At 37.3% G+C, this 21,345-nt stretch overlaps 1 protein-coding gene across 2 annotated transcripts in view; it reads right to left on the bottom strand.

Annotated features, from left to right (window-relative positions):
* FAM193A (family with sequence similarity 193 member A) overlaps positions 1-21,345 on the bottom strand; it is a 77,414-nt gene that overhangs the window by 23,309 nt on the left and 32,760 nt on the right. Inside the window, exons 3-10 of one of the 2 annotated variants that reach the window (XM_059845303.1) lie at positions 19,540-19,785; positions 17,140-17,306; positions 16,710-16,877; positions 14,403-14,637; positions 11,054-11,178; positions 6,649-6,793; positions 1,805-1,882; positions 118-230 (exon numbers count right to left, since the gene is read on the bottom strand). In XM_059845303.1, the coding sequence (XP_059701286.1) occupies positions 118-230; positions 1,805-1,882; positions 6,649-6,793; positions 11,054-11,178; positions 14,403-14,637; positions 16,710-16,877; positions 17,140-17,306; positions 19,540-19,785 (1,277 nt within the window). The remainder of the gene's footprint in view (positions 1-117; positions 231-1,804; positions 1,883-6,648; positions 6,794-11,053; positions 11,179-14,402; positions 14,638-16,709; positions 16,878-17,139; positions 17,307-19,539; positions 19,786-21,345) is intronic. The other variant, XM_059845304.1, reaches the window with a different exon arrangement.

Consider the following 21,345-nt stretch of genomic DNA (forward strand, 5'->3'; position numbering starts at 1 on the left):
GTTTAACTAGCATTTATTTAAAGTAACCACATTCTTTGTTCTAAAAATGTATTGCTTTTTTCCTTGAACAGGAAAGTAAGGATTTATTATGATTTCATACTAAAAACATCAGCTCACCTTCTTCTATAATTACAGTTGGGACAGTCAGGCATGCTCAAACGTGATGACAGCATGTGTCTCATTGTGTCTGTGAAGTTGTTCTCCCCAGATAGTGCCTTCTTGTTATTAAGCTGAAGTAAATGGTAAAAGCAGTGTTTTAGTAGTGCAAGTCTTCCCGTTAAAAACTCAATGGCACATAATGACAAGTTACATAACCAAAAAGGGTTCTTTGGGCAAAATTATTTAAAAGCAGAATAATTCAGAATAATTCCACTAAGGTGGCCTTTTGATCACAAAAAGGAAGTTCAAAGTTACAAATGACAAACATTTGGCATCAATGCTCTTCAAATAAAGCCTGTCTCTACTATGAAATAGGAAAGTGGACAAGTCTGTCTCCTTGACTCATTCATATGTACATCTTGCACTGTATTTCTGTTGATGCATTCTGAACTTGAGCAGTTTTTGTCTTGTTTCATGATATGCACAAAAGGACACTGCTGACAAATGGGGAAAGCAAACTGACCCTTAACTTGCAAATCAAAAAAATTTAGGACTAATTTGTTAACTACAATGGAATGGAGTCAAGAGTAGCTGCCCAAAACAGAACTTGACTGCATTAATAATAAAATACAATCCAAATAATCTCCACCTGGCAGAGGCCTAATCCTGAAAGCACCTAATTTCATTAGATACCTACAAGCCTTAGGTTAAACAAGGATGTGCCTAAGCTCCCACTTCTACAGATGCCCAGACCTGATCCTTACCTAAGCAGCCATGGTCTTACAGCTCACTTAAGGCCAATTAGGATCAAGGAAAAAGAGGATTCTTCCTCAAGTCCTCTGAGGAGACCTGTATACCAGATGTTCTGAATACATGGTTAACACAGGCTTATGTTCCCTACAGGACAAAGTACTTACTGATGACTGCTTTGAGACATTGCCAATTTAAGCTTAAGTTTAAGTTTATTAAAATGTACTATCATACTCTCTCTGGCTCATGCCTAGCGTTTCTTTCTGCATACTGGTACAGGAACGGAGAGGTTCTCCATCCAGAGTTGACTCTATCCGAAGCCCACTGTACTCTTATGGAAAGCATGATGCACACTTGAACACTTCTAGGCTGCAGAAGAGAGCACTGAGTCTTAAACAGCAGTTTTATAATAAGGTAGAAACTTTTACTGGCCCCTCTCTGGTTACAGCTTAAAAAAAGGAACAGAGTTCAGCTCAGCCCTTTCCCCAGAAAACAACTGCAGGAGCTATCTCCAGAGTCCCAACAGGTGGAATCACCTGCCCTGACACTGAGGCTCATACTCCTGCACACACACAGGCATTTGTTAAACTCTTGAGCACAATAATCCCTACCATGTACATCAAGACAGCTCCACACTCAATGTATTGGCTGTTTTGGATCCCACTCTAGGGCAAGAAATATTCCACTTTTTTTCATACAAAGATTTTAAACACCTGGCTTTCAGTCCTAAGACTATAGTGTTTATGTTTGACCTGGTAGTAACTGAGATTACAGACTTTTACCTGCTCGTCTTGGATCTCATTTCTCTGCATTTTAACTGAGCAAATTTCATGCCTGGCATAGTTGCAGAATTAGATTGCACAGAACTAGTACAACATACTACACTCACGTTTGCATCTTACAAATATATGTGCAGGATTAGTATAACTTACAAGGGTATGAAAAAAAATCCTACCTGCTCTTCAATAAAACGCCTCTGTTTAAAAAATTCCCAGTCTTCCTTTAGCATGCGTTGTTTTGTTTTCATTGCCATCTAAAACAGAATTTGAGGAAAACTCATTGATTTAACAATAGAAAACCTACTTTGTTGTCAATTGGCCTGTTTCATTAAACCTAGCTTATCTATACTACTCTGCAAGTACTCACACTCAGTCAATATGAAATGTGTTTTATTTGCTACTAATTCGAGTCACTTAAACAAAAGATTTTATATTTATTTACATGATTTTTCACTTGTATTTTCCACTCAGATTTTTCCACTCTTACTCCTTATGTTAACATCTCTTTTCATTAAGTAGTTTCATAATATTTTTAATAAACAGTGATTGCTATTAAATACTCAACATCTCAGATTCCATGCAATCCATTAAAATCTAGAGATACTGGATTAACAGCAAGGCCCCAGTGCAGGCTCGAGGGTAAACCCTAAAGTACCACATGTGGAACTAATCAGCCAAAGAATCAAAAGAATCAAAAGTAGTGACCTAGACTAACACTATTTATTCATCAAAGTTTTTCATGCCCCTTGATTTATCTAAGGGTGGAAAAATACTTTATAATCGCTTGTCTCTCAAATCATATCAACATAAATGAACAGAAGAGTCTATAACTTTTTGTACACAAATGCTATTATTCTGATTTAGTAAATAAATTGACTCTGAGGGAACATAAAAGCTTTCATGAACTCTAACACAACAAAATGCAAGAACAAAACTCCTCCTGTCGTACCTTACGACATTCTAACAGCATTACTTCATCAGTGAGGAAAAACAACCACCTGGGTTATCTTTTACAGATTTTTATTTTAATTTACCTAAATAATAATAAAAATAATAATTATAATCTATCACCTTATAGAATATAAGAGATTGCTTCATAAAATAGGTTAGTGAGCCAAAGACCATTAGGTTACACCATTAGTAACATTTTTATCTTCAAAAGCATGCCTCCAGAAATTCATACTTGATAAAAGTTTGAAGTCTCACTACTAAGCTAGTATATTATTGCTGTTATCATTATTTACTTAGGAAGATGAAATTTTAAGCTGGGGATCCGAAGCAGTATTAAGTGGAAAAAAATCTGCCTAATTAATTTCTGAAACTATCAGCATCATACTTTAATTACTACAGTGGATTTGGATTCCCTTTACTCCAGCGAGATAACGCTAACACCAAAAAATGAGTTTACCACGTCCACATGTGTTTATAAAAAATAAGAAAAAAGACACCCAATGAAATATTCTTAAATCACTCACACAATTTCTCAGACACACTAAAATGTACTGCAGAGCCTGTGGCAAGCAACATCAGAAATTTCATCCTGTATGAACTATCAGCTCCTGAGGACCCCTGAGCTATATTTAAGGCCAGCGACTCTCACTGGTTTGGGTGCCCTGACACCTGAACCCTCACCATCAAAGTCAGCCACCTGCATTCACTACACTTCGTAACAGAAGACTTTTAATGCCAGAGAACGATATTTAAAACAGCCAGTGCATTAACTGGGAGCTGCCTACTCAAGCCTGCCAAGAAATTGTCACAGCAAACAGCACAGGGTAAGGCCTGGTACCTGAGCATTAATGGGAACAGGAGCTGACACTCAAGTTTTCCTACTTCCACCTTTGCAGCCTTGCCAATATTCCATGTCTACAAGTATCTTAAGTTGTTGATTCCATAAATAATCGAAACCCACTTCTCTCCCTCCTTTCTTTTCCCCAGTGAATATTTATTTCACCAGAGCAAAGCAGCTGAAATACAAACCACATGAATCATGCCCAAGAACTCTGCTAGGGAGTGAGAGATAAATTCAAATGCCATCAGAAGAAAAAATTTACACTTCAGTCTTGTACATCAGGACTGAATATGTTATTAACATTGCCCAATGGAGAAGAGAGGGTCACTACCACCCTCTTCCTTCCTCCCTACTTATTTGAGGCTAAAAAGTATTTGAGCTCCAGGAGACAAGCAAGACAGACAGCTGAATAAGTATTCTTCCATTCTGAAATGGATTTAATCAAGAAATGAAGCCAGCAGCCTGGTCAGAACAGAAGCATAACATTAAATCATCTGTGAAAATTCTGATGTCCATATATATATATATAACAGGATGCTTGTTTCTTCCAAATTTTAAAGTCTGCACCAAATGTAAATCGCACATTTGATCTTCCCAAATTTCATGTGTGAATCTTTTTTCCTAGACTATTTCACTAGAAATACAAAAATAATTCCTCCTATCACAAACTCTCAGCACACAAAAGTAATGACTGCTTCAATCACAGCCACCATAAAGACAAAAACCAATTTATGTCCATATTATTTTGTCTAATAAGTTGACCAGGACTTAAAAAAAAAAGAATAATCACACATTAATATGGAGAAACAAACAAGAAGCTCTGCCAGGGCAAAAGCATTTCAGTTAAAAAAAATAAAATAATTAAAAAAGGAAATCAAAAAGGAAATCCTTTGGCACGAAGCACATATGACTGTCTAGCCATTACTTGTTGAAATAACCCAGGTCCTCCTAGGTAAATGCAGTCTAAGTTTGGTAAGGAAATCAGAATCTGGATGTAGAGGCTGCATATACTTAAAACTCCCCTGTACTCAAGATACTCCAAAGATTTTCCTCAGATTTAGCATATGATTAATACAGGCACTGATACATGATCCCTTATTCTAAACTTTATCACAGCATACTCACATGGCCCACCAGTGTATTAAGTTATGTCTGTGCATGACACAGCTATCCTACACAGTCTTAAACAATTAATATTTGTATTGCTTGCAAGAGCTATTCTCTTTTTTTACCAACAAGTAGTATAACATACTATAGTGGAGGGTCCATCAATTATCTTTGCTTATGGGCTGCTTTGGCTATAGTTCCACAATACATAAGTGAGAACCATTCTTAAATCTCTTTTCTTTTTTAACTTTTCAAACACCACCTCACAAGAAAACCTCACAATTTTGTTGAGCCAAAAAGCAAGCAACTAATGAACATGCATTCACTATTAAGTGAATGATCCACAGTTTCTACAGCAGCTGGGCTTTCTGATTTCTACTTTGTTGACAAAAATATCACTGCAAATTCAGGTATGACATACCAAATAATATATTTTTGATCAAGAGAGTACAACCACAGGTTACCACCAACACAGGGTTTAAGGCATGACTGAAAATGCTTTTTCCTACAAATAAATACCAATATAAATATGACTATCTTTTTTAAAATTTGAGGGTTTAAGTTTTACAATTGTTTCTCCTACAGACTCCCACACATCACTGCAGGTACTTTTGGTCATTAGGAAATAAGTTATCACATTAAATTTTCCAACTGGGAGAAGAGTGCCTGTCTGCAGAGGATACAGGCTTCACTGAGCAAATTTAAAAAATGCTACAAGACAGGACTTGTGGCAGCTGTATGGTCACTTGATAAAAAGAAATACATAAAAGTCAGTTAAGAGCTGATCAAGTGGTGCAGAACAACTAGTCAGAAACCAAGTATGAATGTGACTCTACAGAAATGCCATTAAAAAAAATAGCTGAATGATGGCAATGAAGTGGGCTCCTTTCTTACTAGAGAGGCAATATCAGACAGCCATGACACCCTGACACCATGGGAAAGATGACTTCTAATAGCATAAAATGTGAGGTGATGACATTTTACTGAGCTGCAATCAAATATTTGATTTGGTCAAAATTTCTCTTGGAAAAAGAGGAAAAAGCAAAAGCAGCCAGACCAAGAGAAAACTTTTTAACTCAAAGCTCACAGATGCAGTGTCCAAATATAGAGTGAACTCTAAAAATAAAATTAGTTATATCCTGTCTCCATCATTAAGGCACTGGAATTAATGGTAAAAGTTCACTTAAATCTTCAACACAGGGAACAACTTCTGAAGGACATTTACAGTGTATCATAAGACTAAAGTATGTTTGTCATCTATGGAAGCAACAGAGTATTACTGAATCTCAAATTAGTTCTCCATCTTCCTACCGCTCATAAAACTTCAAAATAGAAGGCAATTTCTGTAGAATTCTCTATCTTCAGTTGCATTTCCAAGACCTTTTTTCTTCTAGAACACTTAGGATTGAACTAACCAGATATTCACTCTTTTCCTGAGGTGTTTTAAAAAATTTTTTTTTTTGAGCATGAGGCAAAAGCCACAGGAGAAATTTTTGAAGAGTATAAACAACCACTTGCAAAATAAACAGCTATTTTTCTGAAAATTAAGCTCTCAGCAATGTAGGAGTCAGCACAATAACATGATTATTCTCTGAAACGTAGCACAAATTCAGAAGAATAAGCTATCAGATCATATACTTGATTAAAGGATTGCTTCAGAGGTCTCAAATATTTATGCATTGAGAGAAACTGCAGTTTCCATTTTGACAACTGTACAATGATCATCATGACACTATGAAACATGCAGTAATTTTTAAAATCTGCCTCTTGCTCTGGATTCCAATTAGTGCACTTCTTATTCTGAAAGCTTAGAGGGTTTTGTGGAACAGGTTATTTTTATTTCCTGTGGCTCATTCACTGGCTAACATATTTATAAAATGTTCAAAGACCACCACTAAACAATTGCTTCAACAATTTGAATATGTCATTGTACAATCACCACTATGTTTTTTGAGTTCATGCTCTTCTCCTGTGAATGACTGACATGAATGAAAAAAATTACATTTTGTTGCTTCAAAGTCCTGGATAAAAATACCCGAGAAATTATTCTTCACTGAAGACAAGTCCTGCATGGGCTGCTCCCTACATAATCAGTCTTGAGACTGTTTGCATGACTCTTACCTGTTCATCAACATAATCATCTATTCTTTTCTGGCATTCAAGCCATGCTTCAGCAACTTGGCCCATTTCCTGTTCCAGCTGATGATACCTTTGTAGCAAGGTACTGTACATATCTTCACTACAGGAATCGTGGGTTGTTCCAAGCCTAAAAGTTCAAACAGCACTTGTTACAGAGGAGACATTGCACTGAAGAATCACACTTCTAAGATCTGTCAGCCAAAAAGAATGTTGTGAAAATGTGATTGTTGACACACCTAGGCCCACGGAGCTGCTTGTATCCCAAAAATTCAGTATTTTTAGTAGTTTTTCAAAAAATATCCAAACTCTGCTTATTCCAATCTTCTGTAACCAACAATAGCAAGAATGTGGGAAGTGCCACATTGCTAGAGCCTCTTTCCCATGAGCAACCAGATGACAAACCTATTTGTTCAAATTTGGTTGCTTTATATATTTATCCTTCCAAATTCTATGGGCTAAATATACATGTTGACTATCCACTGCAGAGCTACATAATAAAAATAAAGCCAGAAGCTTGTTAGGCAGAACTCTCATGACCAGTGCTAAAAAGAATACTAGATGACTTGGAGTTCCAGGTGGGAAATGTGCTGTAGAATGAGGCAAGCGAGATAGAAGCAGTTATCTACTATCACTTGAGCAGCATGGAATTCACAGCATGGGTATGCCACTCACTGCTGTGTCTGTGAGGAGCCCCAGAAATAGGAGACAGACTTACCTCCCTTCCTACTGCTGCATCTTAGCACAGCATAAGGTTTCTTAAGCAAATATGCTAACTCCCAATACATTTTGTTGACAAATAATAAAAGACAAAATTCTACTCAATAATATGTGCTTAAGCCACACTGAATTGTAATGACCTGTCAAGTGACATAAATAAACTGAAGCTTTACAACATTTTTCTACTCAGTAATTAAGGAGAAGCTGTGTGATAATTAATTTGTCACAGAGGTTGCGTAGCAATCAAAGCCAGTACCAAAAAAACAAAATTGAAGCATCACAAAATGTGATATTTAAGCCCAATTCCAGCATTCAGGGAGGTTATAGATTTTCACTGCAATAGGATGTCAACCCAACCTCAGAACAACAGTCCTGCCTGTCACCTGGCAAAGAACTAATCCTTTAACTTGGCAATTAAGCATAATGAAGAGCTGAGCAAACAGACAACTTAGTAAGCACCAAGTTACAGCTGATCATGTGAATTTGCCAATAAATTCAAATTTGTGTTGTTGTTTTTACCCAGAACCTGCAACACAACCACTTAAGAAGGGTGCACAAGCAACTCTGCACATTAAAACCTGGGATGCCCGTGGGCTGAAGAGTACAAAAAGAAGCTTCAATGGATACAGTGCCTTTATGATACAACACTTCCTTACTATTAGTGCAAACACTGTCAAATCCTGTTACTGAACCACAATTTACTACTTTTTTTGGAACCTCTGTTTCTAGTATTATGTAATTATGTGAAAATCAGATCCCTACTATACAAAAATCAGTAATTTTTTATCATAACTGCTCCTGACTACTACTATTCTTTCACACAGTAGTTGTACATTAAATAATTTTTTAAATATGCTCAAGTTAGAAGAAAAAGAACTCAATTTAAAAAAATTTGTACTAGCAATGCAACAGCATTTACACTTTAATTTTTTATTGTGACTCTGAGTAAAGGTAACATGATCCTAGTAAAGACACTTTCACCCCCCAAGGCAAGTATAAAGTAACAATTTAGTTAACATTTCAGTCCTCTAAACAGAGGTGGAGTATGTTCCTCAACTGCAGTAAAAACAAAGGTAATAAAAAGAATAACACATACATAAAATTTAACAAGAATTGCTCACTTTAAAGTAACTGAGACTTCCAAGCCATACCTGTTGACAAACTGTACGCCTAAATATTTTGATCAGGAACACAATTTTTTTGGACAATGGCATTTAAACAAAGCTCTGCTAATATCCTCACCACTGTCCCATCCCATTCTGGAAAAGCACAGGGGACAGAGAAGCCCCAGATATTGGTCACTTCATTGGTCACATCCCAACAAAGCAGTGTGGTGAATTCAGAGGGCATGTCAGAGGCTGCATGTAATCAGAAGCATCTTAACCCAATCAATATTATTTAACCTCTAAGAAACTCTTCATATTGACACCTTCACCAGGAAGTACTACCCACTGACCTTTGAAAGAACTGGATTTCCTCAAACACTCATTATGAAAATACATCCTTATGAGATGCTGTGTCTGACCCAGAAGCCCTGCTGACTAATTAACTCTTGCTAAGCCATGGACAGCCCTTACAGCTGGTCTGTAGACTGTGCTCCTAAACAAGCTACAGATGCTGACTATGTAGCCAAACAAGACACAACACATGAAGACCCTGGTAGTTTACCCCAGCAGATGTCCCCTGTCAGCTGTGGAATAACGACACAGCTGATCTTGTATCAGCAAAGCAAACTCCAGCCCCACAAGGCTGCTGTTTAAACCTCCCTATGGGAACACCTTTTCTAGTCTGACATCTGATAAGCATCCTTGGAACTAACCACAGAACACCTTTCTGAAAATGCCAGAGATTTACAAAAAAATTTAGTGATTTAAGCAAAGGATGAAAGAAAGGATGAACACCCAAAATCTAAGCGAAGCTGAGATGTCAGAATGCCATTTCACATTTCTCTTCAGGAAGAGAAAATAATGAGGCCAATGCTCTTTGTAAAGGAACTCTGGCAATACTTTCTCTACTGCACATAAGTGATTCTCTGTTCACCAAATGTCCAGAGGACTAGGCTGATCCCTGCTTTTCCATGTGAGGCTTCTGTGATGGAACATTTCTCCACTAATTTCCAATGGAAGGCAGAAACATATCCTTCCCAGAGAAACCTAATTCTGTCACTTCAAGACACAGAGAACTCAACAATAAAATCCTGAGAGACCATGAACGCAAACAGAATCTATGTTTATCATAGAACAACAAGATATACACTAAATAACCTAGAAATGGGAAGTTTGTGCTGAACATTTCCTGTCAAAAAATGATTCATGTCAACCAAACTAGGCAAAACCGTAAGTTCAAGGGTGTTTCACATAAACTACCTAGAAAACACAAATGCACTGGAAAAGAAAGTCCTGCAGGAACAGATTCTGATTTCATCATATTTGTAAGCTTTGAAGATGGCTGTCACCACAGAGACAGCAGAAACACAACTTCTGACTCAAAGTCAGTTGCTCTGACTTTAATTGCAGCAGCACAGAACAAGCACAGGAAACAAAAAATGCTTTTGGTAAGAAATAACCATAAAGCTCACTAAGACCATTCTCAGCTCTGCAGATAAAGGCAATATAAATACTTTTATACAGTCAGGATTGCTGGAGTAAAGAGATACAGAGAGGCCTTGTCAAAAGCATGGACATGATGAAGGATAGTCACAGAAAAAGAAGCCACAGATCACTGGAAAAATACACAATTAACATGCTGTGGAACACAGCAACAAAATCAGCTGTTGGGGCAGGGGGAGAAAGGCTTTCAATATCAACCCAGTTTCATCTAAACAAATCAGGTAACTTATGAGGGACCTTAGACTTCTTGCTGAGCCTGGCAACAATTAAACTTTTTTGTCTCCTTTTTTCCTTTCTTGTATCTACTAGCAAAAGGAGGACTCCAAAGAAATTTTTTGATTCACTGTGTGCAACATCTCTTGTAGCAGAATTAGTCAAACTGCTCTTGCACCATGGAAAATTACCCAAGACAATATCTTTAAACTACATGTACACAGATCAAAAATGTGTCTTCATCACAAACAAGACTGAGAGGTCAACATGAACCACCAATGGACTGTATGTTAAAAATGTTTGGACTTAAGGTCAATTTCTATTAACACCTCTTCCCTAGAAAACCCAAACACTTTGGCAGTACACAAATTACAAGCAGAGCAACCCTACTAACAAAATATACAATTTAATGCCTCAGGAGCTTTAAAGCATGAGACCTACAAGCATACAGCAAGGGAGTTTCTCCAGTGAAAAGATGCTTAAAACTCCAAATTCAGTTCTGTGCACTATGGGAAGCAGAAGGTAATGAGGCTTTAATTTGCTTGTAGAGCTGTGAAAACAGCAGCAATGCCTGATAACTGAAAACAGTACTACTCAGTCATACCATCAGTATTTACACAGGATGCTGTCATTTTACTGAGTAACCTACAACTAAGCAAATTGGGGCTGTAATTCTTCTGACAAGCAAGTTATGACAGTAGCCTGCTCAACCAACAACACTCTTTTCAAAAGAGATCTATAAAGATTTTTACTAATTCAATTGTAGCATCATCTTGTTTTTAATGCTGTGGTTGCAAACATGGGTTTTCATTTCTGCTTGAAACCACAAAACAAAAGTTAAACTCTACCTTAGCTGTGACACCAGCGTTGGCAAGCTATTCTGCAGGAGTGGCTCAGAAAACACCAAATTTTCAAACAGATGCTTGTTGTGCAATTCCCACGTCACCTGAAATTTCTTCAAATGTTCATTTTCCTATAATGTTAAAACAACCAGAAATAAACCAGGGTTAAGGAAAAAAAAAAATCAAAATTCTGTACAAGGCAAGAATTTTTTAAGAAGTCTAATTTCCAACCTACAGGCTGTATGAACCAGCTCAGATCTTAGGTAATTTTAAAACACAAATCCTCAGAATTGAAACAGTTTTTAATGACTTAAATAACCATAGCATCATTCCTTCTAAATAGTCATGAATTTAAGAAAAAAATAATTTAAAAATTCAGTCTACATTATTCAAAGTTTCCTTTCATTTCTGCACCAAAAGATGCATTTTATGATCTGAACCCGTATTTCTCAGGTTTTCTTGTCAAACAATTGTCTACTTATGATTGTTTTTCAGGTTTTTTAACTTATCTAGTATAAGACACATATACAGTGTCAACCTATAATCTTTATTCAAAACTGACAAAATCAAATAAACAGTTCTTCTCAACTACAGCTTAAAGAATGAAGTTCTCTAAACAGATGAGACCAACAGCTTACTTCTCTGGTAAGTAGAACATTTTTGTATTTGAGGTTATTTAACACATAATTGTATGTCATTTCAAGAGGCAAACCTTAAAACTACTATCATTAAAACAGAAGAATTTAAAACATGTATAATATACTTTTCAAGGCAGCAAGTTTTCCTACATATAGCCAGCAGTATGTAGGTTTTCTATACCAGGACTCAACCACACAGCAGAATTAAATGCAAACGTTCTGGCTCTCGGATCAGCAAGTGGGTCTTAAGTACTACAACCCCAGGCACCCAGAAACACCATTATACTCTGGAATTTTAAAGTTTTGTTAATAACAGTGGGTCAAAAAATAAACCAACCAAACACATTTATATCAGACCTGAAGACAAGACTACCAGCATTAAAAAAACCCAACAATTAAGTTCAAAGTATTATTATTAAGAAGGTTGGGTGGTGAGGTTTTATGAGGTGCACAAGATGTGTACTTTTTCATTTTGAGTATTATGTCTTCAAAATATTTTAAATTTCTATAAAATGCTAATAATCTCTCAAGGTTCACTGAGACTGACTTCTTCAGGAATTTCCATATTATGCTGTGAACAAAACAAGCAACACTTATGTACAAACTCTTGTGTACCAGTTTGTGCAGATTATGGTATTTCTCACAAAGAAACATCAGGCAAGTTTTTCTCTAGTCTGTATGCTGTGTACTTGAGGGCCCTTCTGTACTGACCAGTCTTTCCAAATTGCTGCCAGTATAATCTGCCATTCCCTGCATCGGGGAGGCACAAAGCTTTAGTTCCTGCTATTGAAGTCAAATGGATTCCTTTCAAAGGCAAGACAACTATTCATAATTTCATTGAGAAATCAGTTTCTCACAGGTGGAGGTTCAAGGCATTATATGCCTTTATACGGTACACTACATGCAAAGCATTCATCCTTAAAAGGAAGGCAGCAACAAGTCTAGAGATCTTGGCTGCCTGTTCTGTATTTTAGCTGAAAAGATTCCTTCTTCCACAGTGTACTGGAATCTTGAGAGGAAACACCCATGCACACTGAAAAAACTAGTGACCCTACTACCTCCACTGCAAGCTGTGACATACTACTCAATTTAACAAAAAGGTTATTTAATAAATCTAAGAAATGTATGACAAGAGACTGTATCCCACATTCTCACATTTCAGTTTCTCAAGGTCACAGCTTAGTAGAAAGATGTTTTCGGTACTGACTGGGCTGAAGAAAGAAAAAGACAAGAAAAATTTGGCATATTTTGTGTTTTCTTATGCTTCATTCTTTAAAAGAGGAGAAGAATTTTATTTTACTTTTAATTTTGTCAGGAAATGGGTTGACTAGGGAGTTCAAGCATCTTCTGTTTTCTAATGGCTATTATTGCAATCTCCCATACCTACTAGTTTTCATAACTACATTTCACAGTAATTGCCAGAAACAAGGTATACAATGGTTATTTTCTGATCAGCTGTGTAATTCTGGCATTAAAGGGTTCATTATTGGCAGATCCACTTTGAGAAAGCTGAGGTGCACTGCAAACCAATTTGCTTTACAGCTGAACAAGCTGCAATGCAAACCAATCTCAACAGCAACCTTCTCTCAAGCACCTTGTTAGAAACTTAGTGACTGTTAAAAGCAGCCAATAAACAGGAGATAGATACAGACATGAGGTCACTGCTAAGTGATAAGCCTGAGAAAGATAATAGAGACAACAGCAAATACAGAGCATTGACAACAAAAAAACCCCATCAGATATGCTCAAGCTTCTTAGAAGAACCATCTTCCTGCTTTGCCAATTTAATTTTATTGACAGCCCTACCTCAGTAATGAAACTCCGCTTCCTCTCCACTTGATATCCTAACTTGTGGCCATCACAGTGTATGCTCCATCTGTTTTTAACTCTTTACCTTTCAGACAGTCACTTGCACCTAACTGGCAATAAAATTTGAATTCCCCATTTTTGCCACTTTTTTTTTCTCCTTGCACAAAGCTTACACAAAAAAAGGGATGGGCAGGATGATGACATTAACAAAGGATGCACAAGAAAGGATTAATAACAAAACAGGATTAATAACCTTCTAAGACCTTAAACAAACAATTACAGAACTTGTTTATGGTATTACTCACCTGATGGACAGTTACTCAAGAAGAAATTTTTAAGGCTACTGCCTATTTTATACCCAAAAACGTAATCCTAAATGTAACATCACAATCAGTTGGCAAAAAAAGCATTAAAGGTAGAACCTTAGAAATAATGAATTAATATTAGACTAAATCTGAGGCAACACAATGTCTTCAAGTATCCATCCCAGATAGTGAATGAAAAGTTGAACATGGGAACAATTTAAGTCAGTGCTGCACACAGAAGTTGGTGTCACTTAATCACAGTTCTGAAGATACCATTAAAGATTACCAGAGAAGTGTTCTCCACATTAGGATATCTAATATTTTGTAAATCTGCTTAAAGATTTGTTTCAGAGCATGTGCCACAAACAATATCCCACCTTCTTCTTTCTGAACAAAAAAAAATTTCATCAAGCCACTGTAAGAGATGCTTACTCCACACTTCAAAAATTTACCTGCCTTTTCAGAATCTCCCTGTCTCTAATGATGAACACAAAAAGAACCTTGCAATTTACAACCACAGAAGACACCTGAAAGAGCCCAGAAATAACTCTGCCAGCATCAGTCCTGGCAAGCAGGAGCACAAAGCTGTTTTTTCAGTCTTACCAGAGTAACTAGGAAGGCGCTGATTGTACAGGCTGCCTGACAGAGTGCACTGTACTCTTCAAGCAGGAGTGAGATGAACTGCTGGGCCTGGGGTGGCCCTTCTGTCGCTAACGTCGATGCAACCTTGGATCCCAGGGACAGGTGTCTGAGCAGGCGAACCTTCATCTCCAGCACGTATTCCCTCGCTTGCTGTTCCAACCGTTGGTAAAGCTGGTATGGATCTCTTTCACAAAGCCTTTATTTTTACAATATTTGTCACAGAAAAGAGAAAAGAGAGAGTGTGTAATCAACAGTTTTCATTTTCCTAGGAGTATTTACCAGTTACCATTATCCTCATCAAAAATAACCACAGTGGCTCAAGTTTAGAGAGCTACCTTAAATCTCAGAGAACACAGTCCAGTCCCCTACTTCTACACATATGGGACTGAGCTCCTGTGTACCTTAAGGAGTAGGATGCCTGCACACCTGAGGAGTAAAATTATTTAGGATTTAAAATTTCACTTCAACTTGTGAGCTCAAAATCTTAACTCCATTTGCATCCAACCCTGCAGGCACCAAGACTCTTCAGATAAGCTTCTTTACCATTTCTCCATGTTGTTCTTAACATGTGACAAATTAGTGCCTACAGAAGAAAACTGAACATGATGGCTGCTTTGAACCACTTTAAATAATTCAATCTCACTCTAAATTTCTGTACATGGAGTTTAAGCATGCACAGAACACTTTGGGTTTTTTACAACACAGGGAGATGGGGAAGAACAAATGAATGGGGTGAGTACTTAAGAGTTAGATGAATAGAAGTCTGCAGCTATCTAATCCATGCTTCTCCCCCACCACTCACAAAACAGTTCTATCATACTGCCATCAAGTATTCCAACATACAATAGGAACGTCACTTGGCATCACTACTTATTCCAACAAAGACGACCAGACACTCCATTTTTTGCCAGCTGTGTCTAACAAGAGCCAAGCATGGAAGTGGGAATTTCTGCCTTTTAAACAGAGTTACACAGCCACAGCATGGTCTTCTGCATGCTACCTAAATGGAAGACTTTTTTAAAATGCATTCAATACCTACATTGACTAGCTTTGTAAAAAAATTCTGCATGATAATAGTACTACAGACTGGACATACTGGTGCCTGCCCAAAACATATCCTTTTTTTATTTTTCACTTTATAGACCACAAGAAACTTTAGTGAAAAATAATCCAACTGGCATTTAAGGTTTCCTTCTTTGAAATCCTTTTTCTGTCTTTGTATTGTAATAATCTCTCTCAAAAGTGACAAACAGTTCTGAGTAATGAAAGCTACCAAGTACGTAAGAAAGTTACACAGTATTATGTTCTGGTTTCCAAAATTTTTCCATTAAGGAGATGCATAACATCAATAACCACTTCAGCTGTGATTCAGTTTTAATTACCAACACACTATGCAACATTTAAACATCTTTGATTTCCAAGCCTATATTGCATGTTTTGATCACTTGAATAAACGAAGTGTGACTAATAGGGAGGGACAGTATATTGCTCTGCTTGTACACAACTAATGTATGAAACCAAACAGATTTTATATAAACAAAGTGCAATATGCTTATTTAATTATCTACTAAAGCCAGTTCAGGTGTACAGTCATATTAAGAGCAGTGCTAGATGAATTTCTCTTTCAAATGAGTCTTTACCTCACCAGAATTTAGGTTCAACTAGAAATTGCACATGAGAACTACAGCTCAGGTCAGACTGCTCAGATCTCGGTATATTAAGCACATTTGGAACCAAGCAGAAAAAAACCTCCTTGACCACAAAGGGAGTTAGAGAGAAACTGAGATGATCCTACTGGAGCCCTTCAGGGTCTGCCACACTATTCTTAAAAGCAGAAAACTCTCCACTGAGGATCTCATTAAGCCCATTTTCACTTCAACACCTTAAAAAGTTACAATTATGACTTCTAAAATGAGAATGAAATTAGAATCCGCCTCATCTAGTGATTAGTGTCCAATATAACTTTTCTTTATTTTTATAAAATTTCTTCCAGGTATTACAATCACAGTAAGGTGCAAAGACTAACTACTACTACTACTACTAACTCAGGCTTGTTCCACAAGTTAAGATTTTCACATGGGGTAATTCAAACTTAACACTGTCTTATGAATAAGGCCTTTTGAAGAATAATATTCTGGGACCCTTTCATAATTATGCACTTATATTCCTACTGCAAACAGCATATGAATTTAATAGCTTCCCATGCATTCAAACTAGTATTGAAAAATCCTGAATAAAACAGAATGAATCTTCTTTGAAGTAATATACCTATCCACCAGCTCTTTCATGCCTTCTTTATCTGGTACCAACGACTGGTCTTGGTCATCTGCCAGAGGGGTCCCAGCTTGACGATAAATACACCGGACCATGTACCTGACTTCAGACCAGTAATTCTGTAGCTGCTGAGGTTCACGTTCAGGCTCTGCTGAATTTTCTCTGCATTTGAAGACAAAAATAATTACCCTCTGTTTGTATGCATCACATATGTGTACTGCTTCCTACTATTCCACAAAAAAAAAAGTACATCTGAAAACATCTAGAATAAAGGATGAAACTGGGTAAATACTGCCATTCAGAAATTACTGTTACTGTCAGACAACCTGTTTCAAGAGTTTAAGCACACATCTACAAACAAGCTACAACACTGCCAAAGTCTGACTACAACCTCTGTGCTGCTGAGGTTGAGTTCAGCTCTTACCTGCGTTCATTACAGGCCTCACAGTTGCATGCTATGTCTGAAGGAGAGGAATTGCTAAGATCTGCAGCAGGCACTGTCTGTGCACCAACAGTTATTCTTCCTCCTCCTACAGATTCCTGCTGTGATCCACTGTTTCCAAGAGGCATGTGCAAAAGGAAATCTTGGCTCTGAAAAAAAAAAAAAAAAAAAAAAACCCAAACAGTTTGTAAGGTCTGAAATGTTATTAGGTAGACAAATATTCAAGTGGCAATTGTTAGTGCTGCATGTATTTTGGGAGGACACTCAACCAGGCACAAAGAATTAGTGTTTCAAAAGCCTAATAAATGCAAGAGATGAACAGAGATGACCAATGATACAAAGCTTCATTTCTAATGACCAAAGTACGCTGCCTATAATTATCACCTTTATGTACTTCAGCATAAACAATGAACTAAGCTAAAGGAAGGCTTGCATCATACACATTTAATCATAAACCAGCATTATCTCTTCAGTCTCCATGAAACAATATGTTTGGCTTCCGGAGTTTAACAATCCCTTCTAGTAAAAATGATAAAATCTCCTTGTTTGTAACAGCCAGACATAGTATTTCATAGCAATGGATGTCAGAAAGCTGCTGCTGCCACTGGAGATGGATGCAATCTCCTGTGCACAGTGCTGTTCAATTCCAGCAGATGACACAGACCACTCACCCAAACCGCTGCTATTTTTGTCTGCAGTTTCTCTCCCTTCTCTGTGCTCCAGCCCCAGCACATGCCATGCTTCTCTCCTGCACCCTCCCAAGTCTGCCACCAGATTGCCCTGGCACCAGGCAGAGACCTCTCTCACATCAGTACCGTGACTAAAAGTGGCTTCTTTGTGCCTCAAATCCTAGATCAGGATGCAGACATGGGTAAGAACAAACCTGCATGCAGTTGCTACCAAGCAAGGTAATGAGAGCAGCAGCAATCTGAACACAGGAACATCTACAGCAAACCACCTGTATTCTGACTTGCAGTCACTGGTAACTTTTTTTTTTTTTTTTTAGCTAATTTTGGCTTTTTTCCCAGCTGGCTTCTCTAATTTGACTATCCACCTAAATCATATAGTTGCCTTTTTAAGTCAAGCTTCCAATCCCGGAAAATCTATTTGCTGTCTGCTTTTAAAAATTCCTCTTCAAAAAGAAAATTGTTGCCAAATTAAAAAAACAATCTGAATTTTTACTTACCTCTGGAGTATCTGTAACTTAACAAAACATGTAGGAAGCAAGTCCTGTCTACCTTGCACATCTAGGACAATAATCTTCTTTACTAATTCCTTAAACAGAGCTTAAACGGGTCAAAAAATTTGACTCAGCTGAACGATAATGTGCCTTGGTCTTGCTGTGCTTTGAATTCTCTAGGATGTGTTTACCACCACACCACCACTGTAATTCCCTTAGATGCAACCTCTTTTGATTAGTTTATGACTCTTGTTAATAGCAACATTATCTATAAACACAAGTTGTATACAAGTGATATACTCTTGAATTTTCCTCACAAAAAACATCCTCATCTATACTTTTTAACATAAGCTTAACAACACCCTCCATACAATCTTTCTTCACAATGATTTACTGAAATAAAACCTGCATGTTCCTATGGGCGTGTGCACAGCCTGTTGGTTCTCTGCAAGGAGGTGTCAGCTGGAATCTACAATACTTCCAATTATCCCAAGTGTGTGACTTCCAGGTCAGTCATGAAGACTTGGTTCTGCAGTATAACATAGTTTGCTTCCAATGGAGTTTTAGTATCTTCCTGCAACACTAAGCACAGCTCTTACATGAGGTTGAATTCACAACTCGAAATATTAGCGCCACATATTAAATTGGTCCTTGCTGTGCTACCAAGACTAGGAAACTGTTACATTCATGCTATGCAAAGTTGTGCATCTTTATTGAAAAATACAGCAAAGAAAAGACAGCAAAACTCCAAAATCTGCAGGAAGTTGTCAGTGCGAGTGCAGTGACTCAAGAAGTCCACAAAAAGAACAAGGAAAATTCAGACAGTTTACTTCACAAAGATAGGAAAATGCACCATCAGCAGACAGAACAGAAAAACGTGTAATGAGAGAGGTCATGTTGGTAAAAGTAGAAAAAATTGTATTTAAGCACAGGGGATAAAGACAAAGCTTGAGATCCAATGAATTAAAAGCAAAAACCTCAGTAAAAAACAGATCCAAACCTCGCTCTACTTAAAACTCCAGAATTCCAAACCAGAACTCCTCACTTTTGGAACAACTTCCCTCTTCAGTTTAAATAAAGCCAACTCAAAATCACCTAAAAAACTTTTAAAGCATTTACAGCTCCAGTGGTTCCAAAGCACAAAGTGACATGCAGACCATAATTAAGCATCTTCTCAGTCTATTGAGCTGACTTGAACTTACCACGAGAGACTGCTCTATTGTAGCGTGCCTCTCCTCCTTTTCGACTGTTCTTCGACAGTCTGGACACACCCACAGTGGGAGGTGCAGCATGTTGTTTGCTTTTGGAGATGTGGAAAGTGCTGTTTTGCTGGAATTCTTGATTCCGCTCTCTGAAAGCGAAGTATCTTTTCGTTCACTTCTACAAAGAAGACAATGCTCGCCAGTTGTATATGGTGCCCTTTGGCCCAAGCCAAAGGTAAATGGTGTCTACAAACAAATGTTTTGATAGATAACTGGTTATTCACAGAATACATATCAGAAAAGATATTCTGATATTTGAAACTAACAACAAAACCCTCCAAAACCAACACGTATATTTTACCAGTCATTATAAAAGTGAATATTTGGAATGTCCCAACAAACACAGCAGTCTCAATATCCATGAGGCAAACAATTGGAACTATTAATATATTCCCATTTAGGAGCATGGTCTACAGTCTTTCCCTCTAAAATATTTTGGCCTAGATGTAATAGTCTAGCTAGTAAAATTAAAAAGGGATATTTACTTTTACTGTCACCATTTACAGATAAAAAAAAAAAATCTCCTCTTTGAAGCTCTGTGACACTTCCTTTTAAGATACCAGCTGGAACAAAGTCACTTTCAGCTAAGCCTATTACAAAATAAAAGTTTAAATCAGTTTCAACAAAACAAGTCAGTAGGGTCCTCAAATCCACCATCAGCTATTGAATCAAGTAGACTTGGCAACTTACAAGGACAGAGGTACTTCAAAACCTGAATTCTATTCCAAGATGCTACAGTTCATGAAACTATGGTTTAGCCATGCAATGCTGATTCTTCACCAAGGCTGATAGTCAAAAACAACTCAAGCAGCATGAGACAAAGAGAACCCAATTTTATGAGACATAAGAGATGATTGGAACAAAATATCACATAATGGAAGAATCACAGATTTGCCCAATTTTATTACAACTGCTAACTCTGCCCTAATTAACAACACCTTCTATGTAAGCATCAAAATAGTTAAATTCTTTCTCAAAGAAAAAGCAAATTTTAAGTAATTCAAGCACTGCTCTTGATATTGCTCTAATCTCAATACTAACAAAAAATATAGCTTTAAAGATCTTGTAAGGCTGAACTGCACAGACACAGGTGAACAGTTCTTTAGGGCAAAGGACCAGTTCAATCTAAACCATAATTCACTCTCTTCTTGTCTTCACAGCAACAACAAATCAATTCTCTAGTGCTGACATCTAAAGAAAAACAGCAGAGCATTACAAACACTGATTTTTGTGTTCTTCCCATTTGTAAAACTGGCAGACTCAGCAATATGGAAAGGAAAACTAAGAATTCTAGACATAAAAGCCCAAAAGACAGACTGATTTCACCTCCACAAATATCTTCCTATCTTTAAAAAGTTCATGAGAAATTTAACAGATTTATTAAGAACAGCTAACCTTTGCTCACTGATGCCACTTCTAGAATTTGCACCTAAGCACTAAGTCAGGAAAAAGAACACAATCTCTCCAGGAGTCTACTTCAAGTTTTTAGAAAAACCTTCTCATGCAGGAAGACTCCCTCTGCCAGCTGAAAGGCCAGGACTGACCTTTATAGGCTCTACAAGCACCAACAGATTTCCCAAGTTAGACATTCCTTTTGGCTGACCTGCACTCAACTGAAGACCTCATTCATGCCTAAAACCCCTGCATGCAGGAGGCCATGGCTGCTTATCCCTTAGCCCTGAAAGTTTCCTTCTTAAATCAATTTTTTTTGAAGCTAAATTAGGTGAGTCCCTAATGTCAGAATGA

The sequence above is a fragment of the Haemorhous mexicanus genome, chromosome 4, assembly GCF_027477595.1.
Source record: "Haemorhous mexicanus isolate bHaeMex1 chromosome 4, bHaeMex1.pri, whole genome shotgun sequence".
NCBI lineage: Eukaryota > Metazoa > Chordata > Aves > Passeriformes > Fringillidae > Haemorhous > Haemorhous mexicanus.